The sequence below is a fragment of the Puma concolor genome, chromosome B3 (assembly GCF_028749965.1).
Source record: "Puma concolor isolate L17-30 chromosome B3, mPumCon1.1.hap2, whole genome shotgun sequence".
Lineage (NCBI taxonomy): Eukaryota > Metazoa > Chordata > Mammalia > Carnivora > Felidae > Puma > Puma concolor.
In genome coordinates, this window is record NC_141672.1 from 147,265,587 (window position 1) to 147,291,416 (window position 25,830).

The 25,830-nt window shown below is 47.6% G+C and overlaps 1 protein-coding gene across 7 annotated transcripts in view; it reads right to left on the reverse strand.

Moving 5' to 3' along the window:
• IL16 (interleukin 16) overlaps nt 1-25,830 on the reverse strand; it is a 97,262-nt gene that overhangs the window by 35,517 nt on the left and 35,915 nt on the right. For 4 of the 7 annotated variants that reach the window (XM_086711728.1, XM_086711733.1, XM_086711731.1 and 1 more), the window contains exons 3-5: nt 6,974-7,082; nt 3,279-3,421; nt 1,747-1,857 (exon numbers count right to left, since the gene is read on the reverse strand). The exons of 1 other annotated variant lie outside the window; for it this stretch is intronic. In XM_086711728.1, coding sequence (XP_086567854.1) covers nt 1,747-1,857; nt 3,279-3,421; nt 6,974-7,082 — 363 coding nt within the window. Of the gene's footprint in view, nt 1-1,746; nt 1,858-3,278; nt 3,422-6,274; nt 6,394-6,973; nt 7,083-25,830 lie in introns of those variants that run through there. 2 more of the 7 variants (XM_086711734.1, XM_086711729.1) reach the window with 2 other exon arrangements.

Genomic DNA, 25,830 nt, shown 5'->3' on the forward strand with positions numbered 1-25,830 from the left:
CAGCACCTGGCCTTGTGGTAGCTGCCTTCTTGTCTGATTCGATTTGACTCTTCCTCAAGCACTTAGGGATCCTTCTGGCTCTGCCTCATCCTCCTCCTGAACTCCCCCCACCCCCGACCCCACTCCAGGTTGCCACCCGGGACACGCGGCCTTCCTTCCGTGGCTGGGTCGTGCGGGTGGACGGTGGGAGGCCCGCCCAGCCTCTGAACCCACCGCCCTGCCCTGCACGAGGGCCTCCCGCACCGAGTGGCCCGCCTCGCTCGGTCCCCGGGCCCCTGCGGCCCGGCTCAGTCCACCCAGAGACACGGAACATGGATTTAGTGAATGTGCCTCTTACAGACACCGAGATACGTTAAACCATCTTCGGTGCTCTTTGCGTTCTTCTGGGCAGGGCCGACAATTGAAAAGCCAACCATGTCTTAAATACCTTCCACCGAAATCCAGGCAGGGGTGCGGGGTGGAAAGCACTGTGATTTACTAGCCAGAAAGTCGGGCCGTTAGGAGAGAAGTCAGCACCGGAGAGGATTTCTCCTTTGTAGGGAGAGGACCGGTCGGGTCAGCATCTTGTGCTTCGTCTTACTCACTGGTCTGCTGTGCTCCCGGGAGCGGGAGGGGGTGAGAGCCGGGGAGGAAAGACCCAGCGTGAGGAGACCCCCTCCTCTGACCAGAGCGGAAGTAGCAACAGCCCTTTCCCCCCAGGCCACGTGCCAAAGTTATATTAGGTGGATTTGAAAAAAAAAACAAAAAATCGAAAACAAATCATCTGATTTACTTGGGCTCGTCTGGGAACTGTGCAGCAACTGCCCGCGTCTATTCCGGAATGTTCTAGAAGCAATGCAAAAGACATTCGGGATGCCCCCATCCCCCCCCCCCACCTCTGCCTCGTCCCTCCCTTCAGGATTTCTCAGTTGTGGGGCAGAAATCGGCATGAATATATCCACCTGGGGGACACACGTGGCCTGGATGTGTCCTCCCCAAACTTCAAAGACTGCAGCCGTTGGGAGGTGAGCAAGTCGTATTGGTGGTGCCCTCGGGATGGATGAGGGGCCCTTATAAAGGAGACCCAGAGCACTCCCTCGGCCCCCCACCATGTGCCCTGTGCAGACACAGAGAGAAGACCCCGTCCACGAACCAGGAAGCCGGTCCTCCACACACAGCAAATCTGCGGGCACCTTCATCTTGGACTCTCCAGCCTCCGTAACCACGAGAATGTGCTATTTAAGCCACCTCGTCTGGGTTTTTATTACAGAGGCCTGAACCAACAAAGACACGACGTCAATGATTTGAATTTAACCGTCAGGTAAAACTAACTTCTAAATAGTTTTTGGTGTTTACTTATTTTTGAGAGAGAGAGAGAGAGAGAGAGAGCGATCACAAGTGGGGAGGGGCAGAGACAAGGAGACGCAGAATCCGAAGCAGGCTCCAGGCTCCGAGCTGTCAGCACAGAGCCTGACGCGGGGCTCGAACCCGTAAACAATGGGATCATGACCTGAGCCGAGGTCCGATGCTCAACCGACTGAGCCACCCTAGAACTAACTTCTAAAAACATCACCCCAAAACCAAGTTGGCGAGCAGTTGCCCTGCGGTGGCCCACACAGGGTCCCCCCCAGCCCCCCACGGGTTCATCTCGACTCTCACACCCGCAGCCAGAACCCCCATCCCTATCTGCCTCCTTCCCTGGACGGGACGGCTCGTCAGGAGCCGGTGTCCATCCGGCAGCTTCTGTTGGCAATGGCCCTCGCTCACCTTGGCCTGGCCCTTCATCAGCACGATGTTGGAGATGACGGAAGCCTGGAGGCCCCCCGAGGACTGTGCCAGCTGAGCTGTGCTGAGCGACCGGGTGGGTCTCGAGCTGCCCTGTGGGAAGGAAGGGGTTGGGGAGGCGTGAGCCGGGGGAACAGCAGCACCCATCTCAGGGGGCAGGGGGGACCCCAACCCTCTCTCCAGGGGGCCCACGGCACCAGCCCCGAACTTGGTCGACGAGGCACGGTGGGAGTCTGGGGGGGCAGGAGGCTGCCTTCAGTGGTCCAGGGCTTTCAGCCTTCTCCCTGAAGCTGGAAGCTATAGAAGGCTTGTCCACACAGCAGGTGCAGACTACACGACAGACCACAGCGGCCGAGAACGACGCATCCTAGAACCAGGGTCTCCAAGAATGCCCTCCCCAGACTGTGTCCAATTCAAGACACGCGTACCGAGCACCCCCCTTGGGCCTGGCATGGGATGGTGGGCAAGGAACCTGAAGATTTTCAAATGCGGGGCATAAATCCCCGGGTAGGCAGACAAGCGACTTGCATAAGAGAAGCTGAGTGTGCCAAGGAGACGTGAACCCCGCGTGCCTCAGGAAGTCTCCCCCGCCCCCCAGGGTAGGGAGGGTATACAGCCCGGACCATCCATCACAGCTTAGACTCTGGGGCCCCACCGCCTGGGTTCCTTTCCTGGCTGGTGACCTTGAGGAAGCGACTCAACCACTCTGTGCCTGTTGCCTCTTCTGTAAAATCACCTGAGCCGACACGGTGCTGGGGACAGAGGTGCCGGGTGGTCCTGGGGGCAGCCTGAGTCCCTGCCGTGCAGGGCCCGGGGCTCGGGGACACAGCAGGAGGGGACGGACACTGCTGGGCTCCCGGCCCGCACCCCGCGCCCGACGTGGGAAGGACATGCGGTGTGGGGCCCACGGGGCTTGGCTCGAATTCTGCCTGGTCCCTTAGCTTCTGAGACGTGTGAACTCAGGCAGCCCCTCGCCTTGGCCAGCCGCCAAGTTTCGTCGGCGTGAAACGGGGCCGACGCTACCTTGGTTTCTAAGCCTGTCTTATGAATTAGAGGCACAGGGTGCAAGGCAGGTCCCGACACCACGGGGCTAAGAGCGCGGGTGTTGGCGTCCTGGAGGTCTGACCCTGAGCCCCCGGGCTGCCCGCCCTGGGCGATGCCCCCTGGCACGCGTGCCCTAACCTGTCCCGGGATGGCTCCTCACCCACCCCCTGGAGCCCCGGTGCAGAGGGAGTAAAGGGTCCGCAGAAGGCCTCAGCTTCCGCTCACATGGATCGTCAGCTCCCAGCCGCACACACAGGCAGTGGCCGCAAGGGCCGGCTCGCGGGGCGCTCCGCGATCACCGTTCCCGGTGAGGGTCTTTCTGTGCCCGGAGCTGCCCGCTCCCACCAGCCAGCCCCTGTCCTCGGTAGTGCCGGGACAGGGACAGGACCCCACCGGCTGGCCTCCGCAGCCACGGCCAAGCCCGGGCCCCTCCCGCGTCCCCTTCCCCGGCTCCCTCCCTTGGTTCTTACCGCAGACTTTCCCGCTGGGCAGTCCAGCTGCTGAGAGAGGGACTTCCGGCTGCCACACAGGGGGTAAGGCTGCCTGTCCGTGCAGGCCGCAGAGCTCTTTATCGTGTGAAAGTCGATCTCCCCTGTGCAATAGGGATTAACGCCTAAACCCCAGGGAGGAGGAAAGGAAGAAGCTGTCTGTGCCCTCAAAGCACAAAGGTCAGCGGAGAACACCCTTGGGTCCACCCCAAAGCCTTGGCCTCTCCAGCCCCACCCCAGCCCCACCAGCAGGGCAGCCCCAAGGCCCTTCTCGATCCCCCTGTGAGTTCAGATCAGCAAGGACGCAGGCCCCCAGGTCGGGACAGAGCAGGTGCCCCGAAGCACGGGCTGGTCTGAAAATGACTAGTGGGCATGCTCCAGCCACAAGGACATCGATGAAGGTCGGCATCTCAAGTCGATGGGGAAGTGGGGGGTGCTGAACGCAGTCAGACACACAGCCATGGATTGAGTTCGTTGACAATGTGGTTACGAGAGCCAATGCAAAAGCCAAAATAACTTTTGAAAGGGAAACTACATATTGTGGTGCTGGTATAATAATAACATGAGTTTGTAATTAAGGGTTCAGTTGAAATATGGAATGGAAAAATCAGCGGGGAGGCAGACTAAGGGTAAGTAATTCCACTTTTCCGGGGGAGGTCGGGGGAGGGCAACTTGGAAAATGCCGTCTCAAATATTCATCAATTAATGACACCCAAATGATTAGCTAATTGATCTTGTGTTAAGGAAACCAGAAGTGCAGCTGGAAATTGAACACATCTCCCAAATCACTGCAAAACTCGAACACACACTCCGAGCAAGAGGCAGGGAACAAGGAAGTGACGAGTGACCAAATAACAAAGCGTAGAAAGCAGGTAAGTGAACGCAAACGTTATCCGTGAAACCAGCACCGATGGCGGGACATCTCTCTCTAAAAACGTTGCCCCCGTTTGCTTTCGAGATCTTACCGCGTATTCTTTGCAGGACATAAAACAAACGAACAGTGAAATGAAAGGCAGGCAGTGACTGGTCACCCATAAGCGGTGCTGGAACCAAGCAGCCACTTAAAATAGCATTTGTCTCGGGGCCCGTCGGTGGCTCAGCAGGTTAAGCGTCTGACTCTTGATTTCAGCTCAGGTCATGATTCCAGGGTCTGTGGGATCGAGCCCCATGTCGGGCTCTGCCTGTGCTCACAGCGTGGCACCTGCTTGGGGTTTTCTCTCTCCCTCCCTCTCTCTGTCCCCCCCCCCCCCCCCCGGCACATGCCCTCTCTCTCAAAAGAAAGAAAAAAGAGAAAAAAGCTTTTATCTAGATTCTTGCTTCATGTCAAACAACAAACATTACTGATGGGTATAGTAGGCATTTTTTTTTTTAAAAAGGCATATCGTTTAAAAATGAGAAGGAAATACAGCCCAATATTTAGTAGTGATTTCAATAGTTCTCTGGTCGTGGAAGAAACTTTAACATGATTAGGAAGGAAAAAAATATATAGATGTGATTATATAAAGGTGTCCTTATCTTTTTTTTTAATTTTTTAACATTTATTCATTTTTGAGAGAGAGAGGGAGGGAGCATGAGCAGGGGAGGGGCAGAGAGAGAGGGAGACACAGAATCAGAAGCAAGCCCCAGGCTCTGAGCTGTCAGCACAGAGCCCGACGTGGGGGCTCGAACTCACGGACCGCGAGTTCATGACCTGAGCCAAAGTCGGGCTTAACTGACTGAGCCTCCCAGGGGTCCCCCAGAGGCTCCTTATAAACTAACAATATTACTGATCACACCAATTAAAAAAAAAACAGGTAGACTCCCCAAAAGCAAATGAATGAACCAAGAGACGCTTAGAGTCGGCTGTGTGGAGGGATTCCTTCCACCTGCTCTCGGGGCCAGAGCACCGGGCAGGTCAGGTGCCAGGTGAGGCGGAGGGAGGGGGAAGAAACACTCGGGAGCATCTCCTCCGCCTCCAGTCCCCTGGTGGCGCTCCTCGAGGACTGGGCTCCCCCAGCAACCTCAGGGCCAGGGGCAGGGAGCTAGCAGGGCTGGGCTCGCGGGCATGCGGCCTGTGAAGTCAGCCACGCAGACTCCCAAACGCAGAGGGAGCCTTGGCTTGATTTCTAACGCATCCATTTTGAAATTCTTAATAGTTGAACAGGGGTCCCACGCTTTCATTTTACACTGATTCCCACAAATTGTGTGGCCCTTCCTGGGTGAGAAGTGGGCTAGAAAAAAAGCAGAGGAAGCAGGAAAAAATCTGCAGAAAAATATACATTTTTAAATTTTAACACAGTGTGGGCTGTGATTGAAGAAACAGGTGCTCGTACACATGACTGGAGTATCGGCTACTTAAAGCTGGCAGCACAGATCAAAATCTAAGGTGCGTTTTCTTTTCGAAACTCCGTTTCTAAGAAATTATTCTAGGGGGCGCCTGGGTGGCTCAGTCAGTTAGGCGGCCAACTTCGGCTCAGGTCATGATCTCGTGGTCCGTGAGTTCGAGCCCCGCGTCGGGCTCTGTGCTGACAGCTCAGAGCCTGGAGCCTGTTTCGGATTCTGGGTCTCCCTCTCTCTGACCCTCCCCTGTTCATGCTCTGTCTCTCCCTGTCTCAGAAATAAATTTTAAAAAAGTAAAAAAAATTTTAAAAAAAGAAATTATTCTAAAGGAGGCAACAAGCAAAAATGTATGATTAAAAACAATGTAAGTATCAGTCCAAAAATAGGAAATGAGCTTGGGGAACAACGTTTTCGATGGTGCATCCTGCGGCAGAATTATATGCGACAGAGTTTAAGGCACTTGCCCGAGGTCACATAGATAATGAGCTCTGGGAGCAAGTGTGAGCTCCAAACCCTACAACGCGTCCACTGCCCTCTGTGTTTCCCTCAGAAAATCATCACAGACGCAAACAAAATTTGAAGTACAGACTCAGCAATGCTGATAATCTTAGTGGAAAACTGAGAATAACTTAGCTGTCTAACGGTAGGGAGTTAGTTACCTAGATCGGGTACATCCGTACAATGAAATACGAGGCACCCACTGAACATGGTGTGTAGGAAAGAATTTCCAGGGATTCGAAGCCACGTCATGCTGTGCGTGAGCACGCGTGTGCGTAGTCTATAGGCATACGTGGGCACAAAAGGGAAATAACGAAAATGTTAACATCGATTATCTCTAACGGTGGCGTTTGGTGTGGCTTTCGTTTCTTCATGCCCTTCTGCGTTCTTCAAACGTCCTCACTTTGGATTACGGCTATTCCATTTATAGCAACCAAGAATCATGGCGGCCACCAGCCTCAACTCCCCTCTTGTGACAGATGAGGTGATGGAGGCCCCAGGAGAGCAAGTAGCCTTCCTGAAATCGAGGAGCCCATCAGAAGACAGAGTGGGAGGAAACCCTTTGTGTTTTATCCCCTATAATGGGTCTCCCCAACACGGCGCTGGAGTCCAACTAGAGGCAGAAGTGTCGAAACCATAGAGAGCGCCCCCCACCCCCGCCCCACCACCACCTCTGGCTGGCCAGGATGTGCACGCGCAGTGACAGGTGGTCACAGAGAGGCAAGCCGACCGCAGCCGGGTTTACCCCAACCGGACTAGCAGAGACCCGCCCTTCTCCAGATCTCCCCGTGTCACTCATATTCCCGGTCCTCAGCGACAGCGAGGCTCCGCTCCTGAGGACAGTTCGATGACGCACTTACTGGTCGAGTTGCTGCGTGTCCTTTGGTGACAGGCTTTGGGAAGCTGGCAGTTACTACTTTGCGGTTCTACTTTCCCAGACTTTTCTCGAGAAGAAGTTGCGGAAGCTTCCTGCAAAACAGTTCCCACCGTTTATTCAGCGAGTTCGCCAGAACAGAAAAAGGTGCAAAGAACACCAAGGTTTTGACACTGACATATGGACGGGCTTGTGGGATTGTCTGTCTCCCCTGGTAAATTATAGGATGATGGCAGACGTATAGACTCATTGCCACCCGTTCATCCCTAGCTTCACCCATCAATGAATAAAAATTGAATGATAGATATACCGCATAGGTACTGGACAAAGGCAACCGATGTCTAAACACCATGTCAGCCGTTACGTGTCCTTTCTTTGTCAAGTGTTGGGGAAACAGGTGTGAACGAGCCAGACAGGACATGGATCCCAGGGCAGTGCTGTCCTCGTGAGGGAAAAACAATGGGGAATAAACAAACGAGAGTGACAGATCATTACAGACAAGGGCAAAGGTGGTGGAGGAGAGAACTCAAGAGAGACCCAAAAGGGGAGCCTAGAAGGTGGTTTCAGAGAAGAGCTCAGGTCCGTTACTGTCGAATCCCTTCCAATGAATGTTACAGGAATAGGTTTTTAAATATGGAACCATCCACGCATTCTTGAGAGTATTATGATTTTCCTATATTGCTGATTTCCATCTCCGAAGATTTAACTGAGGGCTTTTAAAATCAACATTCTCGAGTTAAATTCGGTTATGGCTCTTGCCATATTGGTCACAGTTTCCGTGCTCCTTTCTTATGCTAATAATTTGGAGACCCTCCCTTTGTGCTGAGTTTATAAGCAATATGTAAAACAGTACATCCTTGGACTCATTTCTCCGTCAGGGTGAATAATGAAACCGAAAACATAAGTCTGGGATTTTAGGGACAGAGAGATAGAGGTTGACAACGAGGTTAATGGTATTAATGATTTTACTTCCCTTCCTAAGTGTTTTTATATAACGTTATTACCCACAATGATCTTGACTTAATTCTTGAATTATGCTGGTTTCATTACTCGGTACCATAATTCTTGAGCGTGTGCGTGTGTGTGTGTCTGTGCGGGTGTGCTTTTTCTCAAGAAAGTTACACAGATGGAAAGCTCTCGGAATATTTGCGTGTCTGAGAATGTTATGTTGTGGTCATCACGCTTAAACGATCGGCTGAGTGTAGAATCTTCGGGTGTTTGTTATTAGATCTGGAAACCACAGTTGGTTCAAATGCTCCCTGGGATTTAGTGTTCCAGGGTGGGGATCTGTTAGGGGCACCTGCCACCACTCCTACCCGATGTGCCCGCCGTTCCTTGAAGCCAGCCCTGTCAGCGCCTGGCTAATGTCGCGTGTCCGGTGTGTGCGTGGACTTCCAGCACCTGGCACATTTCCCAGGGTGGAAGGAACACCTACTGTTGCCTCTCGCTTTGGACCCAGCAACCCAGCCTCCCCTCCAGCCCCTGGCACCATGAGCTGGCGGGCTCTGGGGATCTGCCTCACTCACTTTCCGGGTGTTTTCTTCCCACGTGGTCAGCGGCAGGCTAATGAGCCCTTCCCCCGATCCAGTGCCACCTGCGCTACGTCATCCAGAAAGTTCTCATGGGTTCCAGAACACGGTGGGCCCCTTTCCGTGGCTTCCTGTTCTGACATGCATCTCTCCCTGTTTGTATGTATATTCTTTGAATTGGGGTACAAATTTCCAAGAGGTGGGGAAATTAATAAAATGTACTCTGCAGCCCTTTGGAGCCAGAAGTCCACTCCCGGCCTTTTTGATGTTTAAAATTGAATTCGGTTCTCACCCAAGTTGGATCCTGTAAGGGACCACCTACCAGTTCCCCGTTGTTTCTCGTACCCATCGGTGTTTAATGCCAGACCTCCTCTCCGTAGCTTTCTTTTTCAGCAGCAGGTGGTGCTATATGAATCCAAACAAAACTGCCTTCTGTAATGAGGCTCCCCTGAGAATTTTCCGAAGGAGGCAGAGCACCGCTTCTATGGAAGGTGGCTCGTGCATTCGAAGTTTTGAGACTCTATATTTCTAGGACTTAGCATAATGATCTGTTCTTTGAATCAATTGCTTCATGCGATAGAATGTTCTAAAGAATATTTCTTAATTACAAGAGTCCCTGAGGCTTCATCCTAATTCTAATATCAAGACTCCCTTCCTACATTATCCCCCCTTCTCCATGCTCCCAGTGAGACTATGGAAGTAAATAATAAAATGTGACCTCAGTAGCTCTCTTGGCTTCGCTGAATGTAGAGAAGCCTAGTAAAACAGCCGATATGTCTCCTTGTCCAAAGTGAAGCCGTATTTGCAAAGTACCTTTGCAATGTGGGTTCCCCCCCAAATTTCTAATAAAATGGAGATAAGTAAGTAAGTGAGGTATATACAAACACGAATCCTAATCGTCTTTAAAAATAATGTTTATACAGATCGGAAGAACAAGCGTTGTTAAAATGCTTATCCTTCCCAAAGCAATCTACATATTTAATGCATCCTTATCAAAATACCAACAGCATTCTTCACAGATCTAGAACAAACAAACCTAAAATTCGTAGAGCACCAGAAAAAAAACCTGAATAGTCAAAGCAATCCTGAAAGAGAAAACTGAAGCTGGAGACCTCACAATCCCGGACTTCAGGCTGTATTACAAAGCTGTAATCATCAAGACAGTGTGGTCTTGGCACGAAAGCAGACATAGAGACCAATGAAACAGAACAGAAAACCCAGAACGGGGTCCACAACTATATGGTCAATCAATCTTTGACAAAGCGGAAAGAGTATCCAACGGAAAAAAGAGTGTTTTCAACAAATGGCGTTGGGGAAACCGCACGGCGGCATGCAGAAGAATGAGCCTGGACCGTTTTCTTACACCAGACACAAAAATCACCTGAAAATGGATGAAAGACCTAAATGTAAGGAAGCCATCAAAATCCTAGAGTCCTAGGGGCGCCTGGGTGGCGCAGTCGGTTAAGCGTCCGACTTCAACCAGGTCACGATCTCGCGGTCCGTGAGTTCGAGCCCCGCGTCGGGCTCTGGGCTGATGACTCAGAGCCTGGAGCCTGCTTCCGATTCTGTGTCTCCCTCTCTCTCTGCCCCTCCCCCGTTCATGCTCTGTTTCTCTCTGTCCCAAAAATAAATAAACGTTGAAAAAAAAAAAATTAAATCTCACGCACGTGAGTTAAATGTGAAAGAAGTATAATTTAAAAAAAAAAACAAAAAACAAAAACAAAATCCTAGAGTCCTAGAGGAGAAACTCTGCCTCCCCCGACCAGAGCTGTCTCAGACGTAGGTGGCAGGCGGTCGATCCCTTGCCTCTGCCACGGAGCCAGGCTCTGAACTAGCCAGAGGTTCTCACAACTTGCATCTACCCAGGCACCTGCCAAGCTCCCCGAAGTTGTGTGAACTTGACGTGTTTCTCTCTGACGCGGCTGTGGGAGTAGCTGACTCACTGGAGGGCTACTGTGGGGAAGAATGGAAATGTGCTACCACGAACAGAAGGTGACGCCCAAGAGACAATTTTGTATCAGACGTGTGAACAAACCACCAACAACCAAAAACAGAAACGACACGGCCCCTAAAATTCCCCCAAGCAGAGGCAGTGCATAAGTCCTGCGGACTTTCTATCTCCTGGATACCAACTGGGATCCAGCACTCATCCACACTCTGGGAGTATTCCAAGGTTTTGTTCATTCTTTTTCATCTGTACAACTGTGAGCTTAGTGGTTTCTTGAACAGAAATGCACTGTGGGAGAGAGTGGGTAGAGCGTATTACCCTGGGCTTTTCGTCTAATTGTTTGGACTCAGTTTCCCCCTTCGTAAGCCAAGGAGGTCAACTCAACAGCCTCCATAATCGCTTTCAGCTCCATGCTTTTGAACGCAACTGATGGCTATGTTTAAAGATCTAAAGGGCTACTGTCCTCTCAGAAATGATCACATGTTAGAAGGTCACTCACAAGAACAAAATATCTTTCCTTGGCTCCCAGGGGCGCCTGGTCACTCTTGGGCAAGGATGTCCTGGGTGGAGTGGTTTCTCATCAAAGGAGTCTCTGTGGGATCCCCATGAACATTTGCTCAGTACGGCGCCCTTCCAACACACAGAACAGAGCCCTTTTGTTCCTGCTCCCAAGGTGGGCCTCCCCCTTGGAGCTGAGGACTTGTCACTGAGGTCAGGGGCTAGCAGAGACATCTCAGACACATTTCCCCTTGTTCCTATCAGAGACAGCAGCATCGAGCAGCAGCTCTGTGGGTAGCGTGCCCATCGTTAGCTGGCCTACAGTCTCTACGTTGACCAGTCCCACTGGCGCCTGAGTGCAGAATGAGGTAGACTGGCAGCTACCCGTCTTTGAGGTATTTTTCCCAACAATGAAGGTCAGCCATGTAACTTCAAGAGTTAAGCAGCCAACCCTCAAATATGGAAATACCCCACGACCCCCAGAAAGTAAACCCAGGATGAATTTGCAGAGTTCTGGGACACTGTGTCCTATAAAGCGAGATTATTCTGGAGACGAAACTCCTCCCCAGGGGCTAGAAGGGTCCGTTGCTCTCTTAGGGTCACTGATCTTGTCTGTAGATCCCTGATTGCTGGCAGAAGGTTCATGCTTCTGGAGTTTGCTGACTGCCTCCCACGTAAATATGAGCCTTTCCATTTTTTCTTTGAACTGAAACACCATAGTGGTTCCAGTCCAAGGCAACCACAAAATATAACCCTACTGTCCTCCAGATCTGAGGCTTGCTTCCGGTGGTTGGGCTGATGACAATTCAGCAACAGGCTTTGATCTGTAAGTCACAAGGATGAGCAACTAGGCCTGGCACAGCAGTTCTGGGATGGTCGTGTGGGATGCTGAGGTCACACACCTCCTGACATGGAGAGGAAGGGTAGGAACCAAAAACTTAGGGATCCTTCTCAAGCCCTGCTGTCCCTATGACCTCAGTCACCTGTATTTCTACCTTTCCAAACACCCCAACATGCCCATTCTTGTTGGCTATGCCCCAGTTCAGAATACACCCCCTACATTGGAATATACAAAGCCCTAGGGACTAGAAAGGGTATTTTTGAAGAATATTTTTAACAAATGGGGGCATCTGAGTGGCTCGGTCAGTTAAGCATCTGACTCCCTCTCAGCTCAGGTCATGATCTACTGGGTTCGTGGGATTGAGCCCCATGGTGGGCTCTTCACTGATTGCACAGTCTGCTTAGGATTCTCTCTCTTCCTCTCTCTCTCTCCCCCCCTCCACCCCTCCAATGCTTTCTCTCTCTGTCTCTCTCTCTCTCTCTCTAATCTATCTATCTCATCTCAAAAAAAACTTTAAAAAAATTTTTAAAAGAATATTTTTAACAAATAGCTCTGGGACAACTGGATATCTACATGAAAAAGAATGAAGCTGGACCCCTTTCTTACAACACACACAAAAATTAACTCCAAATGGACCATAGACCTATGTATGAGCTGCAACTAAAAAACCTCTTAGAAGAAAACACAGATCCTTATGACCCTGGGTTAGGAAAACACTTCTTAGACATGAACCAAAAGTAAAAGTGACAAAAAAAAAATGTAGAAAATGGGCTTCCTTGGAATTACAAAATTTGTGCTTCAAAAGACGCCGTCAAAGAAGTGAAAAGACAACCCACAGAATTGGAGGAAATATTTGCCACTCATACGTATGATAAGGGACTTGTATCAAGCATATATAAAGAACTCCTACAACTCAATAATAGAAAGACAAATAATTTCAATTGTTTAAGTGGAAAAAGGATCTGAATAGATATCTTCCCAAAGAAGTTACACAAGAAGCATCTGAAAAGATATTCAACTTCATTACCCATCAAGAAAATGCAAATCAAAACCACAGTGAGGAGGCGCTGATTCAAGCTGGCAACTAGAAGGATCCTGAACTCACTTCCCCCAACAGACACGTGAAATCTACTGCCACATGTGGACCAAAAACAAAAACCTAAAAACTGGCAGAGAGACCGCTTTACATCAGACAAATGAGAGAGTGGGGGGGGGGGGTAGGAAAGTCTGAGACACAGTCCCATAAACCCACTCATGAGGGGGCGACCCACAATCAGGAGGGGGCCCAAAACTTTGAGCTTCCCACTGAGGAGTGAAGAGCTTATACCCGCCACATCAGACACCCCAATTTTTAAGGCTCCTGAGAGATAAGCCTTCAAAACACCTGGCCTTGAAGAGCCCTGGGGTTCATGCCCCCTGGACCCCTGGGGTTGTGGTGAGCTGAGGACCAGCTGCCATCAGGCTGGCGCACACCCATCGCCCCAAGGCCCAGACTTTACACGAAAGACACTCATTTTTTTTATTTTAATTTTTTTTTTAACGTTTATTTATTTTTGAGACAGAGAGAGACAGAGCATGAACGGGGGAGGGGCAGAGAGAGAGGGAGACACAGAATCCGAAACAGGCTCCAGGCTCCGAGCCATCAGCCCAGAGCCCGACGCGGGGCTCGAACTCACGGACCGCGAGATCGTGACCTGGCTGAAGTCGGACGCTTAACCGACTGAGCCACCCAGGCGCCCCACATTTTTTTTTATTTTAAAGCATTGGTCTGAGGGCCAGGGGTCTGTGGGGGTCCAATCAGGGGACAGAACTGGTGGGCGCCCTCTTCCCACCCCATCTGGCGCCGGGCACTATTTTTCCTTCTTCTTTCTCTCTTTTCTTTTCCTTCTTTTTTCTTCTCCGTTTTCCCTTTTCAGCAGGTGTCACCTCTGTGCTCCCTCTGTGCAGAGAGAGAGGGAGAGACAGACTCCACGCTGTCAGCATAGAGCCCGACATGGAGCTTGAACTCATGAAACCTTGAGATCATGACCTGAGCCTAAACCTAGATGCTTAACCGACTGAGCCACCCAGGCGCCCCAAAAGTACGTTTTAATTGGGCGAATTGTATGGTGTGTGAGTTATATCTTAATAAAACCATTTCAAAGGACTGTTCATTTATTCATTCGTAATATCCCTGTCCTCCACGGCTCCTCCTGCCGGCGTGATGTTGTAAACATGCAAACGCTATTCATGAGGCTGACTGAATGTCTGGTGGGTCTGCCTCTGACAGGGTCAAGGTCAAATGTGAGCTCCCCGGCGCCTCGTCCTTGCCCCCAGTGAGCCACACTCCCTGCCGTGGACCCGCTGCGTCCTGTCCCATCTTGCTGCTGCTTATCCTTGCTCCTGGTCCCTTTTCAAGAGTAAGTTTAGGCATCATGCCTCCGTAGTGACGTCTCCATGCAAAACAGCTACCTCCAGAACAAATCCAGAACTCTCTCTGCGAAGCAGACCCAAGGAAGTCTTCAAAGCAGGAAGGCACTGAGGTGGTTGTCGGCCATTGTTTTAACGCCTGGTAGGACAGCCCTTCATCACATGCCTGTTTCACATGATAACACTATGTTGTCTAGTTAACAAGTGATGCCTCCCTGCTAGCTGTGTAAGAGCTCTCCTAAATTTAAAAACTTTTCCCCCCCAAAAATTTGAATATTCTTCTCCCCAAACAGGGTTTATATTTCCTCTCACTTAATAGAAATGCCTTCCGTAGAGTGTTGTCGTATCAGGTCTAGTGGGATGGTCAAAAGAATTAAATGAACTAATGTAAGCAAAGCACCTGCGTCGGTGACCAACAAGCACCCCAATTTTCCAAACAGTCACCGAGTAGTGCCAATCTGTTTCCCAGATAGTCCTCCGTTCACATCCTCCTCTTCAGAGACTGGAAATACGCTACGGGAAATAACTGGAAAAAAATGCACGAACGTGCGTAGAGATATGTCCACCTCGCTGTCGGTGGGAGAAGATGGTGAGGTGGCACCTAGGGTGTTTTGGCAGTAACCGGTCACTTTGATCCTTCCGCTAAAAACAAGTCAAAGGGTTGGAGGGGATGGGAAACAGCAAATACCGGTGAAAATAGCAAAGGAGTAAAAACACCCAGGGGCCACACAGTGAACAGAGGCTGCCCCTCAAGTTTCCTGGCAGGTAAGCAGCCCAGAAGCCGGCTGAGGCCCTGCGATCATTTTATGAACCGGCTGAACTTGAACTTCACCTTCTAGAGCTTTATGGGATATCGGGAGCAGAAGGGAAGTCCCGGCTTCTTCTCAAGATGTGAAGCTTAATAGGACTCAGAGGGAGCTTCCCCCCCCCCCCCCACACACACACGTATTTACATCCTCAGTTAAAATGTAAACTGGAAATAAGTCCGTGCCCCCCTCGGGAACTGCACGAAAACTGCCGGTCTGGAAATGGCCGTGAACGGAAGAGGGGGAAGCCTTCCTCATTTGCTGGTGATTAACAATTACCAGACGGCCCTGGCAAGAGCTGGCAGCCCGAACTCGTACCACATGTGTGTCTTGAAAGAAACCTCTAGACCAGAATTTAGTTTAAAATGGTTCCAGGCTGGTGGTGCCCCAGCCACCTGGCAGGAACAAAATCGAAACTTCTCTGGAAGAATGAGCTTTAACTTAAGTCACAAAGATTCCCACCGAGACACGAACAAGATGTATAAGCTCTCAGAGAAAAAGGTAAAAAAGGTTAAAAATAAAAATAAAATAAAATAAAATAAAATTACATGTATATACATATATATACGTATATATATACATATCTATACATATATATACATATATATACATATATACGTGTATATATATACATATATACATATATATATACATATATATACATATATATATACATATATATATATATACATATATATATACATATATATATCTATATATATATAGGCAAATGGATGAATGAATGCATAACTAACTAAATAATACATACATACATAAAACACATACTAGAATAGGGGCGCCTGGGTGGCTCAGTCAGGTAAGCATCTGACTTCCGCTCAGGTCATGATCTCACAGTTCGTGGGTTCAAGCCCCATGTCAGGCTCTGTGCTGACAGCTCCGAGCCTGGAGCCTGCTTTGGATTCTGTCTCTCTCTCTCTCTCTCTCTCTCTCTCTCTCTGTTCCTCCCCCACTTATGCTCTGTCTCTCTCAAAAATAAGTAAAAACATTAAAAAAATTTTTTTAAACACATACTGGAATAGGCACCCTGAGAGAGAGTCAGAAGGAATAAGACACACAAAATCAAACCTAGAAAGACTTCACAGTGTGGGGAAAAAAAGACACAGAAAGCAAAGTAAATACGTTTATATTTTCAAAGAAATAGAAGAGACGATAGAACAACTTAAGGAGAGAGAAACCATGAAAATGTTCTCAGCAGACTTGAAAAAGTACCAAGAAATTTAAAGAAATAACGATAACGTTATTGAGATTTGAAAGTAAATCGGCGGGTTGGACAGTGGATGTGATGGCACCGGAGAGGGGCAAGAGGACTGAAATACAGACCTGAAACAGATGTCCCGATGGCCACCAAAAGGGACCAGGAGCATCGAGGAGGGTTCAGACCATGGAGGAGGAGTGGGGAGCCTAGCATCTAATCCGCGCTCCAGGAGGACAGTCCCTCCCTGCACGTGAGCCTGGACGAGCTTCCTCCCGCCCGGAAGAAATCATCTGTCCACAGAGTCGTGAAACCCGACAAATCCCAAATAAGATGAGTAAAAGAAAAAGCGTACTTAGCTCCTAGCTGAACCACCGAACGTGGAAACATAGAGCGGCTCTTTAAATCAGCCAGAGAGAAGACAGATGGTTTTTAAATGAGCAATGATTAAACCGGAAGCTCCCGTCTGGGGGGCAATTGTGAAATAATTAGTCCCACGTGGCAAGAGAAAGCGACCATCAGCGTAGACTCAGAGACCAGGTAACAAATCTTTAAGAGTGAAATGAAGTTCTTCCGAAGAGAAAACCTGAGGGACTTTGCCACCAGTGTATCATCACCAGTGCAATTCCAGAGAAGGGGGAGGGGGAGAGGGAGGTGAGGGAAGGGGGAGGGGGAAGAGGACTAAGGGGAATGGGAAAGGGGGAGGGAGGAGGGGGAGGAGGAGAAAGAGGGGGAGGGGGAAGGGGAAAGGGGTCATAGGGAGGAGGAGGTGAAGGAGGAGGGGAGAGGGGGAGGAGAAGAAACTCCACGTTGAAGGCCTGTCATACAAAGAACGTCAATAAAAAAAAAAACTGGATATTTGGATAAATCCAAACAAAAATGGCTGCGTGGAATAATAACCATACCTTGTGGTTTCGCAAACGAAAGCAGAGCTAAGTTACCTGGAAATAATAGGATGTAAGCCGAGAGAGTACTGTTGGGATGAAAATATTCAGTGGTTTTTTTTGTACCGTTCGGAAGGTAAAAACGGATAAACTTAGCACTTCGAAAACCTGAATGTGCGTGCCAAATTTTCTGGGATAGTCATAAAATTACAGAAACAGAGTTATAAACAGAAACAATAGAGAAGAAGAACGAGAAAATATAACCAACAATAAAGGCAAGAAAGCAGAAGGAAAAAAAAAAACAGGCAAAGTAGAAAAAAATATTTAAAATGACATAATTTTACACGCATATGTGTGCGTAATTTAAGAGGCCCTATGATCCAGCTAAAAGAGAAGGATTGTCTGGGGCACCTGGGTGGCTCAGTCGGTTGAGCATCGGGCTTTGACTCAGGTCATGATCTCACGTGCCACGGGTTCGACCCCCCGTGTTGGGCTCTGTGCTGACGGCTCAGAGCCTGGAGTTTCGGATTCTGTGTCTCCCCTCTCTGCCCCTCCCCTGCTCATGCTCTCTATCTCTCTCTCAAAAATAAATAAACATTAAATTTTTTTTTTTAAAAAGACAAGGATTGTCAGGATAGATGTCCTTTAAAAAAATTTTTTTAAATTCACTTTTAAATAAAAACTTAATTTTTTGGAGAAGTTTTAGGTTTACACCGAACTCGAGAGGGAAGTACAGAGATTTCCCACACACTCTCTGCCCCCACACGTGCACAGCCGCCCCCATCGTATGCACCTGCCGCCAGAGGGCATGCTTGTTACCAGGGATGAACCTGCGCTGACGCGTCATCATCGGGCAGAGCCCACAGTTCACCTCCGGTTCCTTCTTGATGGTGTACATTCTGTGGGTTTGGACAAATGCGCAATAACATGCCTCCATCACTGCAACCTGATGCAGAGGATGTACGTCACTGCTTCTGTTGATCCGCTCATTTCTCCCTCCACCCGCCCCACCCCCGGCAAACACTGATCCCCATAGTTTGTCTTTTCCAGAAAGCCATGTGGGCAGAATCGCAAAGAGGTAACCTTTTCAGACTGGCTTCTTTCGCTTAATATTATACACTTAAAGTTCCTCCATGTGTGTTCATGGCTCGGTGGCTGGTACGTCTTCAGGGCCGGATAACATCGGTTGTCTGAATGGACCACAGTTTGTGTTTCCATTCCCCTCCTGAGGGACCTCTCGGTGACTTCCAAGTTGGGGCGATTATGAACAAAGCTGCTGTGCCCATCCGTGCGCAGGTTTCCGTGTGGGCACGAGCGTCCAGCTCCTTTGTAAACGCCAGGAGCCCAAGCGTTGATCGGACGGTTAAGAGTATGGTTGGTTCTCTGAGAAACCACCAAACTCGTCTTCCAACGTGGTGGCGCCATTTTGCATCCCCACCGCAGAGCATGAGAGGCGGTGCTGTTCCCCATCCTCGCCAGCAGGTGGTGGTGTCCATGTTCCCTGTTTTGGCCATTCCAGTACGTGTGTGGCGGTGCCTCATGCTTGTTTCCCTTTGCATGTCCCTGACGACGTAGGAGCATCTTTTCATGTGCTTACTTGCACGTGTAGGTCTTTGGGGCGGGGGGGGGGGGGGGGGGGGTATCTGCGAAGGTCTTTGCCCACTTTTTTACATGTGGATTTAGTTTTGAGAGCGTGCAAGCAGGGGAGGGACAGAGAGAGGGAGGGGCGCAGAGGATCTGAAGTGGGCTCTGAGCTGTCAGCACGGAGCCTGGCGGGGGACTCGAAATCACAGGCGGCGAGATCACGACCTGAGCCAGAGCCACCCAGGCGCCCCAGTCCTTGCCCACTTTTTTAATTGGGGTTGTCTTCTCAGCGTTGGGTTTTAAGAGTCCTTTGTATACTTTGGGTCACAGTCCTTTATCAGATGTGCTTTCTGCAAAGACAACCGACACGGAGCTGCCCCACCTCCCCCCACACCCCCCTACAGCTGTAGTCACACCCAGCCTCCTACTCGGTGGCTTGTCTTCTCATTGTCTTGACCGTTGTCTTTCCCAGAGCAGCCTCGTTTTTCTTTTAAAGAAGTCCAGCTTATCAGGGATTTATTTTACAGATGCATCAGACGAATGCTAATCAAAATAAATCTGGCGCCAGTTTATAGAAAAAGCAGATTTAAGCAAAAATAATTAATAGAACCCAAGTCACTATAGAATGATACCTGCTTTAAATCACGAAAAGGATACAATTCCAAGCTTGTTGGCACCTTCAATCAGCGCCCTCTGTACTGACATAACAAGGGACATGTAGCCTGGGTTGTGAACCTACACCCCGAACCCTGGCAGATCAAGCAGATGAACGTCAGAAAAGTGTACAGACTTTTTAAGTTTTTTTTTTTCAACGTTTATTTATTTTGGGGACAGAGAGAGACAGAGCATGAACGGGGGAGGGGCAGAGAGAGAGGGAGACACAGAACCGGAAACAGGCTCCAGGCTCCGAGCCATCAGCCCAGAGCCCGACGCGGGGCTCGAACTCACGGACTGCGAGATCGTGACCTGGCTGAAGTCGGACGCTTAACCGACTACGCCACCCAGGCCCCCCAGTGTATAGACTTTTTAAAGAATGCAATTAGCAGGAGAAGGATACAGTGTTTCCTCAAACAGACATGAACTATTTACCAAGAAGAATCAATCGTAAACAGGGCCATCAAACCACTCGCAACAACCACAGTGGCCTGGAACAGGACCACAGGCTCTGACAACAGCACCATTAGCCGTAAAGCCCGATAAAAGGATAACCCGAGAGAGAGGAGACAAACTCGTGTTGCCCGAGGTTAGGGGTGGCTGTAAAGGGACAGCAGCAGGGGGCTTGAGGGAAGGTGGGGCAGCTCCGTATCTCGATTGGGGTGGTGGTTCCACAGAGCCACACGGTGGGACAGCATAGCACCGAACTGAACGCTTGTAACAAGGTCAAACGTCTGGGGTCGATGTCCTACGGTGGCCACGCAGGGTGCAGCCACGGGGAAAGTGAGGCTGTGCTACTGGGGCTGTCCTTGTAACTCTGAGCCCATCTACAATTATTTCAAAAATAAGTCAGGAAAGCTTTTTAAAAGAGTAACTGGAAAATACCCATGTGTTTGAAAAATCAAGAATCACGCCTCCTACATAACTCGTGGGTCAAAGAAGAAAACGATACCAGAAATTTTAAAGCGTTTCGAGCTGAACGATAATGCGAATTTAGATGTCAGATCTTGTGAAACGCGGCTAAAGATAAAGCAATACTTTAGAGAAGTTATCTTAAATGCTTCTATGCAGAAAGATAAAGCCTGAAATTAATTAATGAGCTAATCATCAAAGGAAGTAGAAAAGAGACAACAATAGAGGTAAGAACAAGATTTATGACACATGTAATAGGGGGACTGACAAAATTAAAAGTTGGTTCTGGGAAAACATTGGTGAAACTCCAGGGAAATTAATCAAAAAAAAAAAGAGAGAGAGAGAGAGAGAGACAGAACACACATAACAGGAAAGGTTAAGAGGGGACATGATTACAGATTTAAAAGGTAAGAGAATATAATAAACAACTTTATAGAATAAACATGAACAATGAAATAAAATGAAAAAATTCTGAGAAAAAAAAAATCTTTATCAAAATACCACCAAATGAAATTCACCAATTCGTAAAAACAATCATACATGATGACCATGTGGGATTATTGCAGGGATGCAGGGAGAGTTCATTCAAAACTCAGTTATGGTAATCTACTGTATTCACAGGCTAACAAAGAAAAATTACATGGTCCTATCAATCGGTGCAGAAAAGCATCTGACAAAATTAAACACTGAGTCATAATGTAAACTCTCAGTGCACTAGGCCTAAAACAAGAACATTCTCAACTTCATAAAGGATGTTGGCAAAAAACCCATAGCTAACAGCTCTCTTGATGAGGAGAACCGAATGCTTTGCCTCTGAGGTCGGACACAAAGCAAGGAAGCCTCATCTCAACACTCATTGGACTTGGTGCTGAAAATTCTGGCCACTGCGATAAGACAACACAAGGAAATAGAAGGAGTTCAGTTGAGAAAGGAAGAACGAAACCTGTCTTTATTTACAGATGACACGATTGTCTACATGGAACATCCCAGGGCATCTTTGAAAATAATTCATAAAATGAATAAGTGAGTTCAGTGATTTGCAGTAAACAGATGTGCAGTACGTTTATTTGCAATAAACATAACAAAAATCAATTAGATTTCTTTCTACTGGCAATGAACACACAGATACTAAAATCTAAATTTAGTATTGTAATACCGTTTACAATCGCTCAAAAAAAGAAAAATCCTTAGGCATAAACCCAGGGAAGCATAGTCAGGACTTGTACAGAGCAAACTACGAAACACTAAGGAGAGAAGCCAAAGATCTCAGTAGATAGATACACCATATTCATAGACTGGGAAACTCGGTAAAGATTAGTTTTCCCCAAATCTATATATAAAGTTCATGTGATTCCTACTAATAATCCCAGTAAGACTTTTTATATAGACGAAATTATCCTAAAATCTATACGGAAATGCTAAGAGACTAGAGTAGCTAAAACACCTTTGGAAAAAGAACAATAAAGTAGGAGAAATCAGCCAACCTGATTTTGAGAACTGTTATGTAGCTACAGTAACCAAAAATGTGCGGTATTGGAGGATGGATATACATATGGACTAGAGAACCCAGAAATAGACCTACACAAACATGCCCACCTAATTTATAACAAAGGTGCAAACGCAACTCAATGGGGGCAAGAGAGCCTTTTCAGCAAATGATGCCGCAGCAAGTGAACATCGATGGGGGTGGGGAGGGAGGCGAGGGACGAGGAGGCGTGGCCCGCATCTCTTAGCTCTTACAAAAATGAACTCAAAAAGGACCGACGCAGAAAAGGTTAAAGTTATAAAACTTTTAGAAAAAATAGAAGAAACTGTTCAGGATCTAGAGCCAGAGAAAGGGTGCTTAAACTTGACACCAAGAACATAATCCATAAAAAGAACTGATAAATTGGACTTCACGCAAATGAAAAACTTTTGTTCTCTGAAAGATCCCCGTAAGAGGATGTAAAGACAAACCACATACCGTCCTGGAGAGAAGATTTGTAAGCCACGAATGCAATAAAAGACGAGTACCTAGAATATATAAAGAATTCTTCAAACTCCACAGGAAAAATAACAATCTAATCAGAGAATGAGCCGAACACAAGAACAGACGTTTCTCTGAAGAGGCAAATAAACACGCGAAAAGATGTTCAATGTCATCGGTCATTAATGAAACGCAGTTTAAAACCACAATGAGATATTATTACATACCCATCAGAATGGCCCAAGTAAAAAATGGCAGCATCAAATATTGTCGAGCTTGCAGACAAACTGGATCACTCATACTTTATGTGAACGTAAAACGGACAGCCACGCTAGAAAATTGTTTGGCAATTTCTTTAGAAATAAGACATACAGCCGTTGTAGAACCCCAGAACTGGACTCCTGGGCATTTATCCCGGTGAGATGAAATCATATGTTTCAGCTGCACAGGAGTGTTTGTATCAGCTCTACTCACAATGGCCAAAAAGTGAAAACAACACGGAGGTCCTTTCATTGCGAGTGGGCCATCCATACAAAGCAACCCTACTCAGCAATGAAAAGGAATTACTGATACACACAACAGGCTGAGTCAACCTCCAGAGAATTCTGCTGCGTGAACAAAGCCAGTCCCCAAAGGTTACACACTGTCTGATGCCATTTGTACAACCCTCTTGAAGTGGTGAAAGTTTAGAAATGGTGGCCACGGGGGAAGGTGGAGTGGGGATGGGAGGGAAGTAAGTGCGGCATAAGGGGCAACAGAAGGAGTCTTTGCCGTAATGGAAATACAGCAACACCTTGGATTGAGAGTAACTTGTTCTGCGAGTGTGCTGCAAAGATTTCCAATAAATTTGAACTTGACAAACGAGCGACGTCTTGCAATACGAGTAGCACGGGACGCCGAATGTCACACGATCACAACGGAGCCAATGGTTCTTTGAAATTCACTTTGACATCCAAGTGCTTTGGATTACGAGCATGTTTCCAGAACGAATTATGCTCGCAAACCAAGGCGTTACTGTATTCCGTACGTTGATTGCATCAATACCAATAACCTGATTGTGATATCATACTAGAGTTAGCCAAGATGTTACCATTGGGAAAAACTAAGGTATACGCATCTCTTTGTATTATTTTCTTAACAACTTCATGTGAATCTACGATAATCTTGAAACAAAGAATTTAATTTTAAAAACTATTTAAAAATTGCATTACCAATACCCCAAAATAGCAGTTAGAAGATGGAATTATTTTAAAAGGTTACCTTCACAAAGCTCATGAAAGATATGTAAGCTCCTTCTGAAGAAAATTACAAAACTTACTGAAGGGCATTAAATAAGTCCAGAATAATGGAGAGAGAAATCATATACACAAAAATGGGAGACACACAAAAAATCATATGGATGTCTGTTCTCCCCAAAGTCATTTATAAATTTAAGGCGGTACTAACCAAAATTGCAAGTGTTTTTTAGAACATCACAAACTGATCCTTAAATTTTTATCAAGAATCAAATGGCATTAAATAGACACATACTTAACTAAGCACAGAGAAACTTCCATACGAGAGAAAAATAATTATTTTTAAATGTAATGATTAAGATAGTAGAGTTTGACATTAGGATAACAAACTGACAACCGAACAGAACAGACAGGTTGGAATAGCTTCATGTTCATATGAAGAAACCCAATTTGTGAGAGAGCTAACACTGTACATGGGGCGGGGGGGGGGGGGGGGACAAACACTAATTGAGGTGTTGGGACGATAGGCCAACCGTGTGGAAACGATGTAATGGACCAGTACATTCACAAATATCAATTCCAGGTGGATTAAATACATACATACAAAAGTCAAAGCTATAAGATGTTCAGAAGACAATGGAAGAGGATAGCCATGATAACAGAGCATGTTTAGCAAAGGATAAAAGTTTCAAACCAGATGCAAAACAGCACAAACTGTAAAGGACTTGATTGGTAAACTCCCACTACAATAAAGAACTCCTACTCGTTAATTAAAAGAGTAAAACGACAAGTTAAGAGCTGGAAAAAGAAAGAGACCAACAACCCAGAAGAAAAACAGAAAAAGTTCGGCTGGGCGTATCACATAAGAGGAAATTCAAACATCCCATAAATACGGAAATATGCGCAACTTACTAGCAATTAGGAAAATACAAAAATAAGTTATTGTGAAAAACAATTTAATAGGCTCCAGACTGGAAAAAAAGTTTAAAAGCTTGATGATACCAAGAACTGGTGAGGATACAGACCAACCGAGAAATTTACACCTGCTGAAGGAAGGGTAGGTTGGCGTAGCATTTTTAAATTTTTTTCTTAATGTTTATTTATTTTTGAGAGAGAGAGAGCACAAGTCAGGGAGAGGCAGAGAGAGAGACACACACAGAATCCGAAGCAGGCTCCAGACTCCAAGCTGTCAGCACAGAGCCCCACGCGGGACTTGAACCCACAAACCATGAGATCATGACCTGAGCCGAGGTCAGGTGCTTAACGGACTGAGCCACCCAGGAGCCCCTCAAGCACTTTAGAAAATAATTCAACAGTATCTAGTACAAATGAAGATAATGATGATGTCATACCTGAGACTCACTGATTTCACATCTAGCTTTATACCTATTGAAACCTGCAGACGCACACGGAGACAAGTACAAAAATGTCCACAGCAGTACAGTCTCTAAGTTAAAGAGGAGTAGAGGCAAGTAACCCAAATGTCTATCAATAGTAAAATGGATAGTGAAGTCACACAATAAAATACCGTAAAGCAGAGGAAAAAAAAATCATTGAGTTACAACAAAATGAAATGAGAGGCGCCTGGGTGGCCCAGTCGGTTAAGTGTCCAACTTCAGCTCAGGTCGTGATCTCACGGTTCGTGGGTTCGAGCCCTGCATCGGGCTCCGTGCTGACAGTGTGGAGCCTGCTTGGGATTCTCTATCCCTCTCTCTCTCTCTCTCTCTCTTTCTCTCTCAAAATAAATAAACTTTAAAGAAAAAGAAGGGCACCTGGGTGGCTCAGTCAGTTAAGCGTCTGGCTTCGGCTCAGGTCATGATCTCGCGGTTCATGGGTTCGAGCCCCGCGTTGGGCACTGTGCTGACCGCTCAGAGCCTGGAGGTTGCTTGGATTCTGTGTCTCCCTCTCTCTCTGCCCTTCCCTCACTTACAGTCTCTCTCTCTCTCTCTCTCTCTCTCTCTCTGTCTCTCTCTCTCAAAAATAGATAAACATTAAAAAACCAAAGAAATGACATGAATGTATTTCTGGGACATAATTTGAGTAGCAGAAGCAAGCCTACCAACAGAGCAATCACTGTGCAATTGCATGTGTATTATCGTCAAAAATAGGTAGAGCTGAGGCCTCCAAAGTTCCTTGACGAGATGGCGTTGACTCACTTTCTTCCTCCCTGCTAAATACAGCTAAATACCCCAGAAATTATTCAAGACAGCAACGAAAGGATTCTGAAAGCCAGAAAAGAGATGGCTAGGTGGGTAGGAGACTCAGGACTTGCAGAATAGCAATATGGTGAGTTCCTGGGCTTTCTTTTTACCAACTGTATACCCGGGAGAGCCCTCTAACCCAGAACTGCAGACAGGCAGACAC